The 20334-nt window shown below is 50.7% G+C and overlaps 2 protein-coding genes across 4 annotated transcripts; one reads left to right on the plus strand and one right to left on the minus strand.

Annotated features, from left to right (window-relative positions):
* Positions 1 to 361: 361 nt before the first annotated feature.
* Positions 362 to 11349, minus strand: Snx33 (sorting nexin 33). Of its 3 annotated transcripts, XM_059267936.1 has the most exons (4): positions 10371 to 11349; positions 9690 to 9950; positions 7882 to 9576; positions 362 to 1848 (listed from the first exon to the last, which is right to left on the minus strand). In XM_059267936.1, the coding sequence occupies exons 3-4, from the start codon at positions 9350 to 9352 to the stop codon at positions 1595 to 1597; spliced, it is 1725 nt and encodes a 574-aa protein (XP_059123919.1). In that variant the 5' UTR covers positions 9353 to 9576; positions 9690 to 9950; positions 10371 to 11349; the 3' UTR covers positions 362 to 1594. The 3 variants fall into 3 exon arrangements, with proteins under 3 accessions (XP_059123919.1, XP_059123921.1, XP_059123918.1); XM_059267938.1 differs by lacking the exon at positions 9690 to 9950; XM_059267935.1 differs by having other exon boundaries at positions 9690 to 11349.
* A 7198-nt stretch (positions 11350 to 18547) lies between these two features.
* Imp3 (IMP U3 small nucleolar ribonucleoprotein 3) lies at positions 18548 to 19495 on the plus strand. The gene has a single exon (XM_059266928.1). It carries the CDS (start codon positions 18625 to 18627, stop codon positions 19177 to 19179), a length of 555 nt encoding a protein of 184 aa, XP_059122911.1. The 5' UTR covers positions 18548 to 18624; the 3' UTR covers positions 19180 to 19495.
* The last annotated feature ends 839 nt before the right edge of the window (positions 19496 to 20334 follow it).

Below are 20334 nucleotides of genomic sequence, written 5' to 3' on the forward strand. Positions count from 1 at the left end.
ACACACACACACACACACACACACACACACTGATATAATGTTGATCTCTGGCTTCCTAGGGCACCTCCTCCCAAATACACACAGACACAGATACACAGATACACAGATACACACACACACCCCCCCACACACACACACCCACATGCACGCACGCACGCACCGAAGCACAGGCAAACAATGAGGAGACCCAGGTCTGAGGAGGTCATGGAGCCAGCTGGGGGTGTGTTGCTCCAATGTTCTGAAGTTATGAATTAACTTTAACCCCACCAACATCACTGAATCCAGTCCAGAGGGGCAGTTTGGGTTCTGTTCTTCCCCCCAACTCTCACTGCTCCCAGGATTCCGAAAGAAAAGACCGTGCTTCTGTTACAGTAACTGTAAAAGGTTTATCAAGAGAAAAGAGTGAAGTAGCAGGACCCAGGAGCAGACCATGGTTTCCAGGAAGGCAGTGGGGACAGGGTCACTTTCCAACAACATGCTGCTGGGCCGCATCCTGGCCTGAAGGGTAACTCCTGGAGGATGTAAACATAGGTGAGTGGTAGCACAACCTGTGAGTGAGTCTGGCCAGAAGCAGCGGGTCTAAAGTTCCCAGTTTCTTTCTCTCAGACTTCCCACTGTGCAATGAGAAGGATTTGAGAAGACCAGCCCACAGAAGCAAAGGTGTCTGGGAACTTGGGACCTGGACCTGCTAGAATGGGGAGTTCCTGCTGGTCACTTTTGCGGGTTCCTCCAGAAAGGCACCACCAGGGCTCTGTGCTTCCTGGCTTGAGCATCTTGAGCCCAGAGAAGGGAAGGTTGCTGCATAGTCCCCTCAACAAGGAAAAGTAGAGGGGGGTCCCCCAACCAAGGTAGAGGGGAGTCCAAAATTTATAGGAGGGAGTTGGCCTGCAGTCCCTCCTGCGGAAGCGGTACGGCAGGGAAATCCAGGGACCACGGAGCAAGGATGATCCCTCCCCCTGTCAGACTGACCAGAACCCATGGAGAGGATACCAAACTTGTTTGGAAAAGGTGAAGAAGAGGAGAGACAGCATTGGTCCTCTCCCCATGTCCTTCACCCATTTCCTGTCTTGTAGGTCCTTGCAATTCTTCAAGATATTCTGGAATGTCACCTCCTCCATGGAGCATGCCCTGCCCAGCAGAGTTCTGTGGTCCTTCAAGGAGTTTCCATGAATCCTTAAATGTCACTGTCACACTGCAGTGTCTGATATCCTCTTCTGGGACAGGCATGTTCCAGGCTTGGTCACTAGTGTCTCAGCCATGGCCACAGCAGTCAATGGAGTCCAGGGAATAAACAGGGTGTGGTGGCCAGGTGAGCGTGAACTACGGGCTACAGAGACTCCTGCTCTCTAGGGACTGACCAGCAGCCCAGGCTTTGGCTCAGAGGACTCTATCTCCATTCACCCATCTCTAAAGTGAGGGAAGACTTCTCCAGGGGTACCAGGACTTCTCCAAAGTCCCTTCTCTTAACAGGCCACTCGCCTCTCCCACTCCTGAGCACCTGAGCCACTGCTAGGGGCAGGGAGGCTTGGAGTGGGGTGGGCTGCAGGGACTAGGTCCAGCTGGGAAGAGGACCTGCGCGTGTGGTCAGAGTCTGTCAGAGATGGTCGTACATGCGCAGCGTCTTCTCCAGCTGCTGGCCCACCCGCTGGTAGAAAAGGATCTGCTGGCGCAGGTAGCTTTGCATCATATGCTTGAAGTCAAGCTCACGGCGCTGGTGGAAGTGGTTCATCTCAGCCTGCAGGGCGAAGCCCACCACGCGGCAGCGCCTGCGGATGCCGTCTGCCTCTTCCTGAGCCATGCGGCCCTCGTCACTCATGCGCTGGCTCTCCTTCACCTTGGCAAAGGCCCCTGGCAGGAGAGCACAGGACAGGCAGGTCAGGGCTTGGACCTCCCCCACTCACTCCCTGTACATCCCTCTAGTCTCACAAAGGCGAACGACGCCTCAAATGTCTCCACCCAGACTTCCTCCTAAACCCACCCAACTGTCTCCATCAGGACAGGACATCACTGGCCTCTCTCTTCCAAGAAAGCCTTCCGTGTGCCCTATGACCTCTGAGGCTTCCCAACGTCTTGTATCTTAGCTATCTATCGCACTCTGGCTGGTTGGCTTACCCTGAGTTCGGGCACTGTCGTGTTCCTCTCTTCCCCAGGTCCCACAAGGTCTGGCCCACGCAGATGCGGACCCTGATTTGAGAGTCTATCTCATAGTACCCCAAGTTGCTCCCTAAGCTGGATGCCGTGCTGGCTCTTCACTGCCTACAGAGGACAGTCCACACCCATTGCCCTACCCAGGAGGCCTCAGGGAGTTGGCTCTTGCACAGGTGACTTCCACAGTGTCACCGTGTCCATGCAACCCTCCCAGTTCTTTCCTATCTTACCGCTGCCTGCTGGATCTCTATCCATAATTCAAGGCCTAGATCAGGTTTGACTTCTACACCGAACTCTCCCCAGGGCCCCAGGCAGAATGCCTCCCAGTGCACCTGTCCCCAGCCTGCTTTCATACAGCCGATTCTAACACTGCGCTTCAAAGGCCACCTGGTTTGTCTCCCTTACAGACAAGCCCCGCCCACTCCTCACCCCTGTCCCCATAGAACCAGAGGAGACTGTAATGATAAACAGGTGACAGATGGTAATAGAAAGGGATAAACCTGGGCAGGGGCCTTAATCAGGAAGAACTGGACTGAATCAGTTAATTAACAACAGTTAATGAGTTCAGTTTTGAAGAACAGGCAGGTGACTATCTTCGCCTTTAAGCTGGTTGTGGAGAAGAGGAGGGAGTGTGTCCGTGGGCACTCACTCTCAAAGGACGAAAGGGAGTCCCCAGTGCAAGGGGGGCCTCACCCCACTTTTCCTTTTGTTGACTGTTTTGTTCTTTTAAGATTTATTTTGTTTTTAATTACTTGTATTTGGGGAGGAGAGTACATTTATGTGAGTGGCAACGGAGGCCAGAGACTCAGATCCCTCCAGGGCACCCCCACCCCCTGGAGTTACCAGCCGTGGTGAGCCGCCTGACCTGGGTGCTGGGAACTAAACTTGGGTCCTCTGTAAGAGCAGCATATACTTTTAACCACCGACCTACTTCTCCAGCCCTTCCTCACTTTTATTAAAATTTATTTTATTATTTGATGTGTATGGATGTTTGCCTAGATGTATGCCTGTGGATCACATGCATGCCTGGTACTGTGAGAGGCTAGAAGAGGGTATCAGATCCCCTGGAACTGGAGTTATAGATGGTTGTGAGCCACTCTGCAGGTGCTGGGAGTTGCACCTGAATCCTCTGGGAGAGCAGCGGTCCTCTGAACTTCTGAGCTATCTTGCCAGCCCTTCTTTTGTTTTGTTTGCTGTTGTTTTTGCTTGGTTTGGAGACAGGGTCTCATGTAGACCAAGCTGATCTCAAACACACGTGTTACTATACTCGGTTTATGAAGACAGACCCCAGGGTCTTGTGTATGCCCAGCAAACACTCCACCAAATAAGACACATCCCCAGCCCATGCCGCTTCTTCTACATGGTACTCTTTTAATTCTCCCTGAAGTTGTCAGAAGTATTCAAAATGCACTTACTGGGCACTTCCTATATGCCAGGGCTTTACATACTGGATGGGACTCCAGATACCCTTATCAGAGACAGCATCTCGATCAGTGAGCAAGAGCAGAGCTAAATGGTGACTAGTGACATTTCACACAATGCCTCAAGTTTGGAGAGAGATGTTTCCATAGTACCCAAAAGAAATCTGGAGCTCCCAGCTTTCAGCTCACTCAGGCCTTCCGACACCTTCCCTCGATCATCACCTGCCTCCTGTTCCATCCTGATAGTCCAGCACAGTCTTGAGCACAGGAGGGAACACAGTAAGAGAGTTCAGAGCTGAAGAGACCCTCAAGGGCAGCTGTTTGATCCCACCACAACTACTGAAAGAAAAAACTAAGATCTTGAGGAGACTTGCCTCAGGCCTCCCAGCCCCCTTCCTGTAAGTGGAGGATGCCTGGCCCTCCACATCTGGGGAATGAACACCATCACTACTACAAAAACCCTATGTAAGGCCTCCAGACAGTGGACACAAGTATCCAAGAAGGTCACAGTGGGTAGGAGGGACCATAAGAAGAAATAAGAGATCAAGACAAAGAAAGGGAAGTTAAGCTTCAGCAAACAGAGTCTACCTGAAGCAGAGAGCCAGGAGAAGCCAGAACTCCACTGGCCTGCCTGGTTGAGTCTGGGAGCAGTGCTGGCAGATCAGCACTCAAAGGAAGATCTTCTTGGGACTGGAGAGATGGTTCAGCGGTTAAGAACACTTGACTGCTCTTCTAGAGGGTCTGAGTTTGATTCCCAGCACCCACATGGCAGCTCCATGTAATTCCAGCCCCAAAGGATTGAATACCCTCTTCTGACCTCCACAGGTACCAGGCATGTATGTGGTACACAGACATACATGCAGGCAAAACACTCACACACATAAAATAAATTAAAAAGATTTTTTAAATAAAGATTTTTTTTTTTTTGAGACAGGGTTTCTCTGTGTAGCCCTGGCTATCCTGGAACTTGCTTTGTAGACCAGGCTTTTCTCAAACTCACAGAAATTCACCTGCCTCTGCCTCCCAAGTGCTGGGATCAAAGGCATGCACCACCATGACTAGTAAAGAAAGACTTTTTTTTTTTTGTTTTTCAAGACAGGGTGTCTCTGTGTAGCTTTGCGCCTTTTCCTGGAACTCACTTGGTAGCCCAGGCTGACCTCGAACTCACAGAGATCCGCCTGCCTCTGCCTCCCGAGTGCTGGGATTAAAGGTGTGCGCCACCACCGCCCGGCTAAGAAAGACTTTTATGTCTGGTCTACAGAGTGAGATCCAGGACAGGCACCAAAACAACACAAAGAAACCCTGTCTCGGAAAAAAAAAAAAAAAAAAAAAAGACTAGCCTGGGGTACAAAGCAAGACCCTGTCTCAAAAAAGGTGGAGGAACAGCAACTGCTACCACTGGAGTGGAAAGATGGTGAAGCATACTTGTTGCTCCTGCGAAGGACCAGAGTTCAGTTGGCAGCTCACAACTGCCTGTAACTCCAACTCCAGGGCATGCAACACTCTCTTCTGGCCTCTGTGGGTACCCGCACTCATGTTGAGATATATATATATATATATCTCCGTCCAAACACACAGACACATGCCGATACACATAATTAAAAACAGAGCTGGAGGAGGAGAGCAGCAGCATTCGCTGCTTAGGTGAAGAAAGGATTACATCAGGCTGAACCTATCTGTCTCCTCGTCAAGAGTTTGCACCTACAGGAACAACCTACCCTCCTTTAGCTAAGCCACTTGCTCCATGGTTCCGCAGGATGCTCTGCAGTCCCAGACCTGCCTCGGGTACACGACGCCCACAAACTGAGGAGCGCTGGAGTATGAGACCCAGGCCTCCTCCCTTCCTCCCTGCCCTTCTGCACCATCGACCTCAATTGTCCAGTCCCTGGGAAGTTCCTACCTCCGTCTGCCTCATGCAGTAGATTCCAACACACTTGGCCCCACACCTGCCCCGCTGTCAGATCACCTAGGGGTGCTTATCTGTGAAGCTGAAGGGACCATACCAGCTACTTAGTGTGACTGGCTTAAGACTGACCTCTGACCTTGCTGGCTCTCAGGAGAGGACTCTGGGTCCTGGCTTGCTCTTGGCAGTCAACGATCCCCCTTTTCTGTGGCAGGATAGCTATTACTAGGCTTTTCTTCCCCCAAATGACCAAGTGGACAGAATAGACCTGGAGAGCTCGGCTTAGCTCCAGATTCCATGTCAAATTAACATGGAGACTGGCGGGGAGAAAATTCTCCAAGGTCACCCTATAGGTGAGGTCACCCTATAGGTGAGGTCCCTCCAAGCCCTGTTTCCTGACTCCCCACCCTCCCCCAACTGTTCCCTCACATGCTCACCGTTTGTTCAAATGTCTAGATGGGACAGACTGAATCATGTGACCCAGAACCAAATGTCCTGTTACTTTCTCCGAGGAAAGCCTCTATCTACAAGGCTAGCACAGGATGTTCTCCAGCAGCAGTTTCCAAAGCCTGCCCACTTCTGTCTTAGACCAACTCCAATCCCTCCTCTCACACTCACTCTAGACTCAGGCCAGAACTCAGAACCTGGAGTGAGCAGGGCTTGCACTGCAGGAGGCAGGCACAGGCAGCATCCGCTTCAGGCTGCAAGGTCTCCCCAGAAGGCAGAAGCCCCTGACTCTAAGAGACGTCTCAAGTGGAGACTGAGACAAGGCCTCCCTACCTGTCTGTCTATCTGAGGTAGAAAGGACAATATAGCTTTTTCCCCCCTTCTTCTTCGATGACAGCCTGGGAACACTGGGTGTGTGGACATGTGACTGCCCTCTTGCCCCAACTCTGTTCTAAGTGAGAGTTGCCAGCCACTGCGTCGGGGTAGCTGTTTAATCATTGTGCCCAGCCTCTTGCTGCCCACACAAAAACATGCCATCCAAGGAGCTGGTTGAACCAGCTTTCCCAGGCCCAGCACGGTGTGTGGCTCCATTTCCGCACAGGAAGGCACCTGCCCCTGCCAGGCTGGGCCCCTGCTCTGAGTGCAAAGTCAGATCTATGGGGGCAGCCAAAGGTGCAGGGCAGGCCTTCCCCAGAAGTCTCTACCTCAAAGGCCTAAGAAACTAAGGCCCAAGAAGGCAAAGGCCCTTCCCATCCAGGGACACAAGGCAAGCTGGGTGCAAAGTCAGGCAAGAACTCAGGCTTTGAATCCCTGGGGCTGAAAGGAGGAGAAAAATAGGTGGAGATGTGAGAGTTCAGCACACAAAAGAGGTAAAGGAAAAGGTGAAGGGGGAAAGGGCCTGGCAGCTAGAGTTCTGACTGCCACCTCAGGGCCCTGAGGGCAGGGGTATCATATTTGCTGTTCCCTACACTCAAACCAGAGGGCCACCCAGAATAAAACTCCTTGACCTCAGGGCCTAGGGTCCAGGGAGCCAGCCCCACACCCTGAATATATTCTTCCTGAGTTACCGCCCCAGGGAGGACCACACCTCTCTAGTGACATCTGCCTTCTCTAAGTCCCCGGACTCAGTCACCTGCTAGGCCAGTCCCTGACTCAATTCCTACGTAAGAGAAGCCCAGCTTGGGAAGGGAAGAGAGACTGACTGGCCCTTGTGAACAGAGCCCTGGACCCCTGGTTCTATTCCCCACTGCCCAGCTTAGTGCCCCATGTGACCCAGGATGAGTCACTTCACTGGCAGTTCCTCAACAGGCAGGGGCTCATCCGGTCCCTCCCCCACACAGGGGGCCATGAGAACTGAAAACATGATGGACCTGGGAGGCGACCAATATGGATATGTCCTTGGGGAGCTGGAAGGAGGAAGGGATAGTCCCAGCTGATCCACAAACACTCTGCTGTGGACAGAGACTTCATCGGCAAAAGGAGGACAGCGATCCTCCTGCACAGACAGGGGCTAGCCCACAGGGCAGAGGGGGAGTCTGGGCTCAAATGCTTCAAAGGTAGCAGCAGAGCCTATGAGCCTATGAGACAGTAAGACAGCCTGCAGTGTGCTCTTGCCTGTGTCTGTCTGGGTCCTCCTTCAACCCATGAGTTCATATAAGGCAGAACCTGGGATCTGTTTATCTGTGTTCCCAGAATCTTAGGGTTCCATGCGTAACAGGGTCAATGAGACACAGAAAAAGCAGAGTGGGCAGGAAGGTACACACAGAGCTCAGTGAGAACAGAGACCAAACCTGTCCACACTCCCTAGGCCTACAACAGCACTCTCTAGAGAATCACCTCAGTACATTTGTTGAGCCAGTGATGGAGACCGAGACAGGAAAATGTGATGAGCTGTTCACTGTAGTACAGGCTGTCCTCATATTCCCAGGGACCAGCAGAACGCCGCACTCAGGAAGGGCTTACCTTTTTGCAGGTGGATAATGTCAGGGAAGTTGGAGAGCAGGCCCTGGTAGAGAGACAGCGTGTCAAGCATTTGGAAGAGGTCATTTTTGGGCTGTTCGGCAAACATCTCACCAACAGTTTCATAGGTCCGGCCGGTGTGAGAAATGGCATTGTTGAGGGCCTCAGAGCTAAAGGGAGGATCCATCTGGAAGGCATGGCTAATGGCCTGGAAGGCACTTCCGAGCTTCTGGAACTCCTTGCGGAAGCCTCCCACGTGCTTCCGCACCAGCTCTGACGCCACAGTGCTAAGCTGCAGGACACTGTCATCCATCTTCTTACTGAACGCCTTGAATGTATCCACGCGGTCCTCCACATCCTGCAGATCCTGGTGCTCCGTGGGGATCTGGAAGGTGAGCAGAAAGCTGGCGCCCACCATCTCGTCCTTCTCTGCCCGGCGTTTACCCATCTTCCACTGTTTGTCATCTAGGCAGCTGAGGAAATGCTGGAAGCCCTCATACTGAGAGAGCACAGGGTGGCTGGTCATGTGGTCCATCCAGAGGATGAGTCTTCGCTTGCGCTTCTCAATGAAGTCCTCCTCGAAGCGGCCAGTGGCCTGCTTCTCAGGCAGGTGGGGCACAGAGATTACAGTGAACTTGTGTAGCAGGCGGTTGTAGAGCCAATCAAAGTGCTTGTAGCGCCGGTAAACAGGTGAGCCAGCATGGGTGGGCGTAAGCTTGTAGGAGATGTAACTTTTGATGCCTTTGAACTTGGTCTGTTTGGTGGGGTCCTCTACGGAGCAGGCAAATGGGTGGGGGTTGGCCTTCCACTGAGGGCCACGAGGGCCCATCTCAATGGAGTATGTCTCAGCAATCTTGGCCATCATGGGCACATCACCAAGGATAAAGGCCTCCACTCCGGAGCGCACAAAACATGAGAAACGATTGAGGTTCCGTCCCACCACACTGCCCCGCTTGGCAGACGCTAGACTGTCCTGCCTTTCCAAGGGTGCCTTGGGTCGGAAAGCCATATGCTGGCTGGGATAGGCACCCGGGTAGGAAAGGTTGAGTGGAGGGTGCCCATTGGTACCTAGGCCACCAGCCCTTGGCTCTTCTACCACTGTGCATCCATCATCCCAGTCATCCCAGTCATCATCATCATCATCCTCAAAGCTTCCTTGGTTTGAGAGAAAGCCACTGCCCCCACTACTCCTGGCTTGGCTGGCCATACTAGGGCTGTTATACAAACTCACTTGGGTGCCCAGGGAGCCTGCAAGGCTGCTGGGGTAGTCCACATGGTTGGCATTGATGCCAGGACGGACAATCTCAACGTAAGAAGCAGGGAAGAGCCCTGTCTCCCCACGGCTGTTCTGCCCCTGCAGCCAGCCATCCAGTGAGGTCTCACTGAAGATAACCAGGTCTTCATCCTGCTGGATGTTTATTTCCTCCTTGTTCTCACTGTGGAAATCATAGAGGGCTCGGCCTTTCAGTGCCATGGCTAGGCTACCGGGCAGGTCAATATTGGAAGGAAAAATACCTTGCCCGGACTCAGGATGCTCAGCAGGGTGTCCAAAAATGTTCTTGCAGCTCCAAGTCTAGTATACCTTACTCAGACCCTCAGGCAGGGGTCTCGGCATGCACAAGATGCGGTCTAGCTGCCTTCTCTTCAAAGAAATGTCCATGGTCCAGAAACAGCCTTATCCAGCCTTGGGGTATCTGCCTGTAAACAGGGAGGGGTTGGTCATGACCGCGGTCTTTCTTCCCTCCCTTGGCAGCCCATGAGAGGGAGGGAGTCACTCCCTCCTCTCACACCAAGTAGAAAAGTCAAATGACCTGGAGAAACAAGCTCTGCTAGAACAAGAATGCAACAGACACTTTCCGCTAGAACAATGTTGTACAACTGAAAAGAATCAGCTACGGACCACGGTCCCAGGAACGCAGGCAAGGTTCTGCCTCCCCGGCTCCCAGCTCCTTTGGGAGGCTCTCACATTCCTCCGATGATCTGTTCCTTCCTCCTTCCTCTCTCGTCCCTGGCCACCGCGTCTTCAAGAATCCAGAAAATCCAAGAGGGGCGAGGAGAATAACAGCAGAGTCCTGAACCAATTCCAAGGGTGGATGTGTCCGGCCTCCAAACGAGCCAGGCCGGGAAAACAAGGGCCAAAGCTTGCACAACCGGAGGATAACTACACGACCTAGGGGGTGCGACCCTGCCTAGCCCGCTCTGGTGTGCCCTCTTCCCGCCCTGCAACTGGCTAGCCCCCCACTCCCAGAGAACAAGGGGGCGCGACAAGCCGCTCAGAGGACTGCTCGCTCTCTCTCTCTCTCTCTCTCTCTCTCTCTCTCTCTCTCTCTCTCTCTCTCTCTCTCCGCCTCTTTTGTTTGCCTAATTCCTCAGCAGTTTCGGAGTACTAAGCTGACCCTGATCCGAGTCCCAGGACCCCTATCCAGAGGTAACACTAGTAGAAACCTCCACCATCACCACCCCCACCACTGGTGTGCCAGCAAACACTTAACAGTAGTTGGTAGATGGAGTTCCTTCGAATAGATGGCGCAGCCGGCTGTTTGTCCGGCCGGCCGGCGGTTCGTTCTCCGCGATGCCCGGGGGGATGCTGCCCGAGAGGGATGAGCTGAGCCCCAGCCTCCTGCCTCCTTCCCCCCCGCACTTGCAGCCCCTCAGCGCTGCCAGCGGGAAGCCAGGTCCAAAACAAAACAAAAATCCAAAAAAAGAAGAAAAAGAAGTCCAGGAGGTGGCGTCCCGAGGAAGGAGGGGACAGCAGTAGGGGAGGTGAGGGGTGGAGAGAGAGGGAGGGAGGGAGGTATGAGGGAGGGAAAGCAGGCTAGGGAATTGAGCAAACTCCACAGCACTTCCGCGCGTCCAGGCGGAGCAGGGACCGCACGGCTCCGCCCTCCCGAGGCCAGGGTGCCACTGCCGGCTTTCCGTCCTCTTTCCTTCTGGCGGGCGCCCCCCCCAGCCCGGTTCAGTCCGGGTGGCGGGGATCCGGGAAGTGGACTCGGGAGTCGGGGAGCTACAATCTCTCAGCCGCCGAGTAGCTAGTGCCGAGAGCCACCTCTCACCCGGGTTGGAGCGCCGCGCGGGGGAGCTCGCCAGCCGCCGCGGGGCCTCGCCTCCTGGACTCGATCACCCGCCTGCCTTTTCCGTGACGCAAGGGCAGGAAAACTCCGAAAAGTTTGCCGAGCGCCGAGTGGCAAGCAGGGAGCTAAGGACTAGGAGAACCGCGCCGGCTGCCAGGGAGCAGCGCTGCGGTGCCGACTACCCTTTCCCAGCCTCCTTACCCGTCTCTCTTGCTCCGATCAGTCTAGGAACTAACAGATACGGGATTGTCCTCAGAGGGGGAGGCGGCAAACTGTGCGACCCTGGTGTCCCGCATGGGATACCCGACGCTGCGAGCCTGATAGGGCCGGGAGCACCCCTGCCTTGGGCAGCTTCCTTCGGTGTGTGCGGTGGCAAGGAACAAGCTTAGGCACAGGCGGGTTCTGGGTTGCTTTGTCCTTTCGCGGGAACTGGATCTTCCTTTCCGGCCAGCAACACCAAGGAGAGGGCGTAATCTGGTAGATAGCCTCTAGGCTTCCAGGATTTGATCCTCCAGTTTATGCAAAACGCGGTGAACTGATTAGGACAAGAATTGTGCTAAACTCTGGAGCAAGTAGCACAATGGTTGGATTCCTGCCGTGCCCCTCCGGTCTTTAATTCAAACAATCTATCTCATTAAGTTATGTATTCCAAACAACAAATTAACCGAGTACCGATAATTTGCCAACCCCCTGGAAAGACAACAAAGTAAGAAATTTTACAGGTAGACAAAATGTTCCTGCCTAGTGTGGCCAGTGCCGTGGAAAATTCATGGGAGGGCACTACCTCAGCTTGAGTGGAACACATATCAGAGATCTTCTCTTTTTCTAGGAGATGTCTTAAGTAACACAAAGACTTTAGCCCAGGCCCCTTTCCATGCTGAGCCCTGGAGCATTGTTTACCACCTCCTACCCCTCCCACCACCCCACACCCCCGCTAGAGCTTCCTATCTCCCAAACCTAGTCTTGCTGGTTGCAAATTTACTGGTATAAATTAGTGCTGCTAAAGATTGGGACCTTTAGCTGTTTTGAGGGACATGATTCTCAGACCTCTGGTTCCAAAACTCATTTTCATTGGTACAATCTGGATTTGCCTCCCTATAAAGATGAACACATAGCTGGTCGTGGCGACACACTTGGGAGGCTGAAGCAGGGGGGTCGTAAGTCTGTGGCCATCATAGTGAGTGCCAGGCCAGCCTGGGGCCACAAAGCAGGATCTTACCGAAAGTTAAAAACAGACTGGGGAGGGGCTGAAACAGAACTACCATGAGTTGGAGGCTGGACTACAGTGTGAAACCCTTTCTGAAACAAAACAACAATTAAAAAAAAAAAAAAAAAAAAAAAAACTAGCCTGGTGTGGTAGTGGACACATTTAGTCCCAGAACTTGGGAGACAGAGGCAGGGGGGTGGGCCCATGCTTCAGAAAGCCTATCAACTGTAGTAAGCAAGCTCCTGCAGGGAAGGAGTGTCTACAACAGTACATAGTTAGTACCCAGCAAACATTAAAGAAATGGTTGTTATTGTTAGCCTCAACTAGGAGAAAGGTCTGTGAACAGAGATTATAGGAACAAGAAGAGGCTCTCAAGCAGGCAGGGGGAAGGCAGGCCTCCAGCAGAGGCGGTAAGATTTCTACAAGTTTGAGGCCAGCCTGGTCTATCTAGGAGGTTCTAGGAAGGTCCAGCTAGGGCTATATACATAGCTGGACCTTTTCAAAACCAGCAAAAGAAAGCAGCTGGGAGGAAATACAACTGAGCCTTTAGGGTCAAGGCTGTCCATATGGCGGGGGACAAGGAAGGAAGTGTCAGGCTTGTGGGCTAACCTGGTCACTGGGCTTCCCGAGGAGCAACCCCAGCTCTTAACCTACTGGTGTGAAAATTCAGTTTTGCTTCACAGCTGTTTTTACCCGAGTAAAATAACCCAGATTCTAGGTTTGTGCACTCTTCTTTCCCTTCCTTCCTTCCTTCCTTCCTTCCTTCCTTTCTTCCTTCTTTCCTTCCTTCCTCCTTCTTCCCTTGCTTCCTTCCTTCCTCCTTCCTCCTTCTCTCTCTTCCTTCCTTCCTCCCTCTCCCTCCCTCCTTTCTTCTTTTGTTTCTTTCCGAGGCAAGGTCTCACTATGAGACAAAACTAAGCTAGAACTTGCATTGTTCCTCCTGCCTTTCTTTCCAAGTGCTTGGGATATAGGAATATACCATAACACCCAGTTTTGTGACAGGTTCTCAAGTGGTCCAGTCTGACCCTCCAACTTGCACAAAACAAAGGCTCTGTAACCCAGGCACACCTTTTTGTAGTCCTCCTGCCTCAGTCTCCTGAGTAGCTATAACAGGGTTGCTTCCTGTATTGTCTTTGCATCCAAACAATTCGGACACACACAGCCATGCTGGATTTATATATATGCTCTAGGTATGCTTTTTTTTTTTTTTTTTTTTTTTGGTTTTTCGAGACAGGGTTTCTCTGTGTAACTTTGCGCCTTTCCTGAAACTCACTTGGTAGCCCAGGCTGGCCTCGAACTCACAGAGATCCGCCTGGCTCTGCCTCCCAAGTGCTGGGATTAAAGGTGTGTGCCACCACCGCCCGGCTGCTTTTTCTAACTCTTAAGGGCTACCCTCATTTCCAAATTCCTAGGAAAAACAACAAGTATTTCGGCCTACAGAGATTTCCAGAGCCTCATTAAATTCCAGGGATCCTCTTCAGGTCTATGGGTAACAGGCTTATGGTTACTGGTAAACTGCACTAACTTATGATTTTCCTGCACCTTGCTCATCTCCTGAACCCAAAGATCACAGATTCAGCTAGTCTAGTCTCTGTCCTCCATACATCCTGAGATTACAGATGGGCTACCACACTCCCCAGCATTTACATGGATGCAATGGGATCTGAACTCTGGTCCTCAAAATAGAGCCATAAAGCACTTGACTTGCCAAGCCAGTTCTCTAACCCTCTTTTTCTTTCTTTCTTATTTTTGTTTTTTGTAGATGTAGTCTTGGCTGGCCTAGAACTCCCTAGATAGACCAGGCTGGCCTCAGACTCACAGCTCTGTCTGCCTCTACCTCCCAAGTGCTGGGATTAAGGGCATACACCACTACGCTGGGTCCTTTCTTCTCTTTAATTGAACATGTTCTCTTTCTTAATAGGGCCCTATTCATATACAGGAAACACCACGTATCTCTTCTTACCCAGGTGTGAGATGGATTGTCATTGTTGCAGAATGAGCAAGAGCCAGGCAGTGGTGGCACATGACTTAAATCCCAGCACTCCTGAGGCAGTGACAGGTGGTTCTCTGTGAGTTCAAGACCAATCTGGTCTATAGATTGAGTTCCAGGACAGCCAGGACTACACAAAGAAATCCTGTCTCCAAAATAAATCATCAACAACAACTACAAAAAAAAAAAAAAAAAAGAAAGAAAGACAAAAGAAAAAGAGTTAGCAAGGAAGCCTAAGTGGCAGTATAGAATGTGCACTGCTTCTATTACTTTGCAACACAGGAAGCAATGATAAGGGCCTGTAGTGGGACAAAGGCTGGGGCAAAATAAACCTGGGAGGCCTTTTGGAGGCAGGCTAGGCTAGAATGGTAATCACGTATTTGAAAATATTTTCCCAGAAGCCGGGCATGGTGGTGAATGCCTGTAATCCCAGAATTTGGGAGGCCGAGGCAGCAGTATCAATAGAGTTAAAATGACCAGGCTTGATGGCATGTGCCTCAAATCCCAGCACTCTGGAGGCAGAGGCAGGCGGATCTCTGTAAATTTGAGGCCAGCTTGGCCTACAGAGTGAGTTCAAGGCCAGCCAGGGCGATGGAATGAGAGTCTGTCTACAAACAGACAGACAGACAGGAGTTAAAATGACAGAAACTAGCAGGAGGCATGGGCAGGGAAGAGCAGGTCAGCCCAGTGGCCGACTGCCTCCTCTTAGTTTTAGTCATATATTCAGCCACATGGCAACAGTCCCTACAACCTTTAGGTAGAGGTGCCACTTAGAAGATAACAAAAATAAAAAGCAGAATTCTTCTGATGTCTGTGGCCTCCAATGAGGACATTTTCTGAACTGCTTGCTGCCTTGGGCTCTTGCCCTACTGAGAACATTTTATCTGCTCTTACCTTTTCTGCATTTGAAGGAGCAACCCTAAGATCATTTAGGATCAGACCAGGGATCAGAGCCCACAAACACTGTTGGCATTTCTTTGGCCTCCAATCAAGACATTTTGGGTTCATGACTGAGGACGTGGATTGAGGTCCTATCTCTAAACTTCCTGTCCCATTTTTATCTCCTAGCCTCATCATTCCTGCCAGAAAAGTTAACTCTGAATGCCATTTAGGGAACTGGGATGGTTTTTATTATGGTTTATTTGGTGTGTGGTTTTTTTTTGTTTTGTTTTGTTTTTTTTTTTTTTTTTGTGTGTGTGTGTGTGTGTGTGTGTGTGTGTGTGTGTGTAGGCTAGAGGACAACTTGTGGGAGTCTGTTCTCTCATTCTAACATGGGGTTCCAGAAATGGATGGAACTTAGGTGGTCAGGTTTAGCACCTTTACCAACCAACTTACCTCTTAATTCTGCCAATCCCCCTAGGACCTTTTTAAAAAAAAAACAAAAACAAAAACAAAAACAGAGTCTCACTATGTAGCCCTGGCTAACCTGCAACTCACTATGTAGACCAGGTTAGCCCCAAACTCAGAGAGATCCACCTGCTTTTGCCTACCAAGTATTGGGATTAAAGGTGTAAACCCTCACTACTTAAAGAAACCCAAGCCAGGCAGTGGTGGCAGAAGCCTTTAATCCAGTCTGGTCTACAGAGTGAGATCCAGGACAGGCACCAAAACTACACAGAGAAACCCTGTCTTGAAAAACCAAAAACCAAACCAAAACAAAACCAAAAAGAAACACACACACACACACACACACACACACACACACACACACACACTACAAATCAACAACAAACAAATGAAAAGCCTCAGGGCTTCTCTACATAGCCCTGGCTGTCCTGGAACTCCATATACATCAAGCTGGTCTTGAACTCACAGAGATCCACCTTTCCTTGCCTCTCCAGTGCTGGAATGAAAGGCATTCGGTACTATTTGGACTTTTAATGGATGTCTCCAACCTACCATCTACAAACTGAAATTTCTGATCTTGCCATCCCCAGATCTGTTCTCTACTTGTATCTTCTTTCTCCATCTCAGGTGATGACGTGTATATACATAGCTAAGCTGTTGGGATGTAAAAAATCATCCTCGATTCTTCTCATCATTTGTCATTCTCCTTTTACAAACATCTCAGTACTGATTTTCTGCCCTCAAGTACCCTCTTTCTGATCTGACCTGGATGCTACAGTAGCCTCCTTATGGTTTCTGTACACACACACACACACACACACACACACACACACACACACAACCACTGTTCCAATACAGCAATCAAGATGATCCTTGGATTTTTTCGGACTAAAATTTTTGTATAACTTTTATTAATTTTGTGTGTGCTGCAGTGCATGTTTTGGAGGTCGGAGGACAACTTGTGAGACTCAGTTTTCTCCTTTCACCATGTAGGTCCTGGGGACAAACCTCAGATGATCAGACTTGGCCGGTTTTTGTTGTTGTTTTTCCTGGAACAGGATTTCTCTTGTAGCTCTGGCTGTCCTGGATCTCACTCTGCAGACCAGGCTGGCCTGGAACTCACAGAGATCGGCCTACCTCTGCCTCCTGAGTGCTGGGATTAAAGGCAAAGGCCTGCACTACCACTGCCCAGAGTAAGTGGTGTTTTTAACTGCTAAGCCATCTTGCCTCAGCTCCCTTTAGAGTCTATAACAAGCTTGAAGTGTATTTCCTTGTAGGGCTGGGATGACCTTAGATGTAGACAGCCCAGCAGTTAAGAGTGTATACTGGCTTGGAGTACATGTATGTCTGTACCACATCTGTGCAAGTGCTCTTTATTCCAGACCCTGAGGACGACAAAAAGGGAAGGGGGCAGTGAGTGTCTCTCTGGCTACAAGAACAGGGATCTGTTCTATCACTGGAACTTCCTTGCATGGGTCACCTAGACAGACATCAAATGGAGTCCATCCATTGACTGTTTAGCTGGCAGCCAGTAGCAAGTTCAGGGATTTGGAGAGAGAGGAGAGGAGGGACAGGGAGAAGAGGAGAAGAAAGAGACCAGGGAAGGGGCCGGCACCACAACCCCAATGAAACCCCTTTGAGGTTTCAGTATCAAAGATGTTAGATCTGAGCAGACCCGGAAACAAGAGCATGGCTCAACAGAAGCAGACTGTCCTTTGACAAAGACAATGAGGGACAACCACCTCACCTCGGAAATGAGGACTGTGTTCCATGCACCAGGAGCTTGAGGTTTGGCCGGGGTTTGAAGGGGGAAGGGCCTATCAGAGTGGAGATTCAGTAGAACTTTTTTGTTTTTTAAACCTTAGTTCTGTTTCTATGATTTCAGACAAGAACTATGCTGGAAGATATTCTTGAGCTTGGGGGATTTCTGGGCAAGAGTTTGCCAGACAAGATATTTTCACCTTTTTCAGATGAAAAGGCTAGTATTTATGCTGAGTTTCTCATATTCTGTGGGTATCAACTACTGGAGTTTGCGGAAACACAAAACCTCCGGACCGACCTGAGTAACATAGAATTGCCTCTAAAATAGGACCTGAGAGTAATGAAGCAAGCCTTTAATTCCAGCATTTGGGAGGCAGAAGTGGGTGGATCTCTGGGTTCGAGGCCAGCTTGTTCTACATAAACAGTACCAGGACAGGCAGGGCTACATAGAGAGACCCTGTCTCTCAATAAAATAAAATAAAACAGGCTGAGAGGTGGTGGCGCACGCCTTTAATCCCAGCACTCGGGAGGCAGAGCCAGACGGATCTCTGCGAGTTCGAGGCCAGCCTGGTCTACAGAGTGAGATTCAGAACAGGCACCAAAACTACAGAGAAACCCTGTCTTAAAAATAAATAAAAATAAACAAATTAATTAATTAATTAAAATAAATAAGATGACCTACTAGCTCATGTTTGGAATCTCAGCATTCTGGAAGACTGAGGCCGGTTGGATTACGGCGAATTCATGGCTGGCTTGGGCTACCTAGGGAGACACAGTCTCAAAAGAGTAAAAGCCAGATGTCAGGCTGCTTCCCACCCTGATTACGTACGTCTAGGAAACGTCCAGGAAACCAGTATGCCAGAGGTTTGGTGCTGCTCAGTACTACTTGGCAAGGAGAATCCCTTTCCCAGCCCAGCGATGGACCTGTTGCAGGCTGAGGTGGGACTATTCGCCAGCTCTAGGGACCACTGGCGCGAGAAGTTCGCACAGTTCTAACCACACCTTCTAGCAGAGTAAATACCCTCAAAAGCAGTCACTCCTCTCCCGAAAGTAACGTTTGCAGCTCTTGCGGGGCAGACTCTCTTCAAGGTCATCAAAGACAGAAATCTGAGATAAAATTATTGAGTACTAGATTAGATAATTCCTGGCAGCTAGGAAGCTCATTTTGCAGGATATGCCTTTCTGACCTCCCGCTGGTCTCCCCCCCCCAAGAGGAAGTTCCCAAGTTGGACCAATGAAAAAACGGGGGCGTGGTCTTCCGCCTTCTTTTTATTGGCCCAGAAGGCTGGACGGCAGGGTCTTCCCGCGCCGAGGCGGAAGTTGTACTGCGTTATCAACGTGCTCTCAACTGTCTCTTGGCATTCTCCAACATGGTGCGGAAGCTTAAGTTCCACGAGCAGAAGCTGCTGAAGCAGGTGGACTTCCTAAACTGGGAGGTCACCGACCACAACCTTCACGAGCTGCGCGTGCTGCGGCGGTACGGGCTCCAGCGGCGCGAGGAGTACACGCGCTACAACCAGCTGAGCCGCGCCGTGCGCGAGCTGGCGCGGCGCCTGCGCGACCTCCCCGAGCGCGACCCCTTTCGCGTGCGCGCCTCGGCCGCGCTGTTGGACAAGCTGTACGCTCTCGGCCTGGTGCCCACGCGTGGCTCGCTAGAACTCTGCGACTCCGTCTCAGCCTCGTCCTTCTGCCGCCGCCGCCTGCCTACTTTGCTCCTCAAGCTGCGCATGGCGCAGCACCTCCAGGCTGCTGTGGCCTTTGTGGAGCAGGGTCACGTCCGCGTGGGCCCAGACGTGGTCACCGATCCTGCCTTTCTCGTCACTCGCAGCATGGAGGACTTTGTCACTTGGGTGGACTCGTCCAAGATCAAGCGGCACGTGCTGGAGTACAATGAGGAGCGCGATGACTTTGATCTGGATGCCTAACGAGTCTTCTCCCCGTGGCTTCTCAACTACAGGTCTCTGAGCCGGGGATGGGGAGAATCGCCCCTTTGTTCCGGGAAATTTTCTTAGAATTTGGACTGATAATTAAATGACTGACTTGGGAGTCAGTCGGAAGCAGTTTTGTTGTACTGCACTGGGTGGGGATTGTTAGCTTCTTACGCCTTAAACTTGGTGGTGTAGAAGCAGGGACGTTACCTGTTTCCTCCTTTGCTCTGTCATCTTGAAATAGGACTGTACAGATGGAGAATTTGGGTTAGGTTTTTGTTTTCGTTTTGTATATAAAACGGTGCGACTTGAGTGTTCACTCCCCGTTTAAAGAAATCTTTTCCTTATGCCAATAAATGTCCCCACCACCTTGTTAAGTGCAAAATTTTTCTTCTTACTTAGGCTTCTATCCATCCATATCTGTTGACCTTGCTAGGTCATGAACCCTGAGAAGTGGAATAGGATTGCAGGCGAAAGGTCTGCCGCAGGATGTTGTACAAGCTGGACAGATTTGTCACTTTACCAGTCCTCTTCTCGGAATGCATGTTTTGGCAGGGCTTTTATCCACAAGACTTCCTGTTGATATTCCAGCCCCAGGAAATACCATATTAAAGGCCTGGAGTGTTTGCTTGCCTAAGGAAATGATCACCCTGTAGCTTGGCCAGCTAGTGGTTAGAAGTGACCCAGGAGATTCCTGAAAACAGATGTTCTTAGGTGTGGTAAAATGTGTGTTTAGTCTTATGTGCAAGGTCATGGGTTCAGTGTTAAGTACCCCTATTCCAAAAACGAAGCAAAAAGAAAAAAAAAAGTCATAGAATTGTTAAAGGGAGCATCAAGTTTTAGCCCAGACAAAATAGAATACAGAGCCCAGGTATTTTTTGGGGGGAGGTGGTGGTTATTTTTGACTTTTATTTTATTTTACTTTATGCACATTTTTTATATTTTGTCTGTGTGAAGGAGTTGGATCCCCTGAAACTAGAGGTATAGGCAGTTATGAGCTGCCATGTGGGTGCTGGGAATTGAACCCAGGTCCTCTGGAAGAATAACCAGTGCTCTTAACCACTGAGCCATCTCTCTAGCCTGATTTTTTTTTTTTTTTTGACAGATTTTTGATACATAGCTCAGGCTAGTCTGGAACTTCAAGTGATCCTC

This window comes from Peromyscus eremicus, chromosome 7, assembly GCF_949786415.1.
Source record: "Peromyscus eremicus chromosome 7, PerEre_H2_v1, whole genome shotgun sequence".
Classification (NCBI taxonomy): Eukaryota; Metazoa; Chordata; class Mammalia; order Rodentia; family Cricetidae; genus Peromyscus; species Peromyscus eremicus.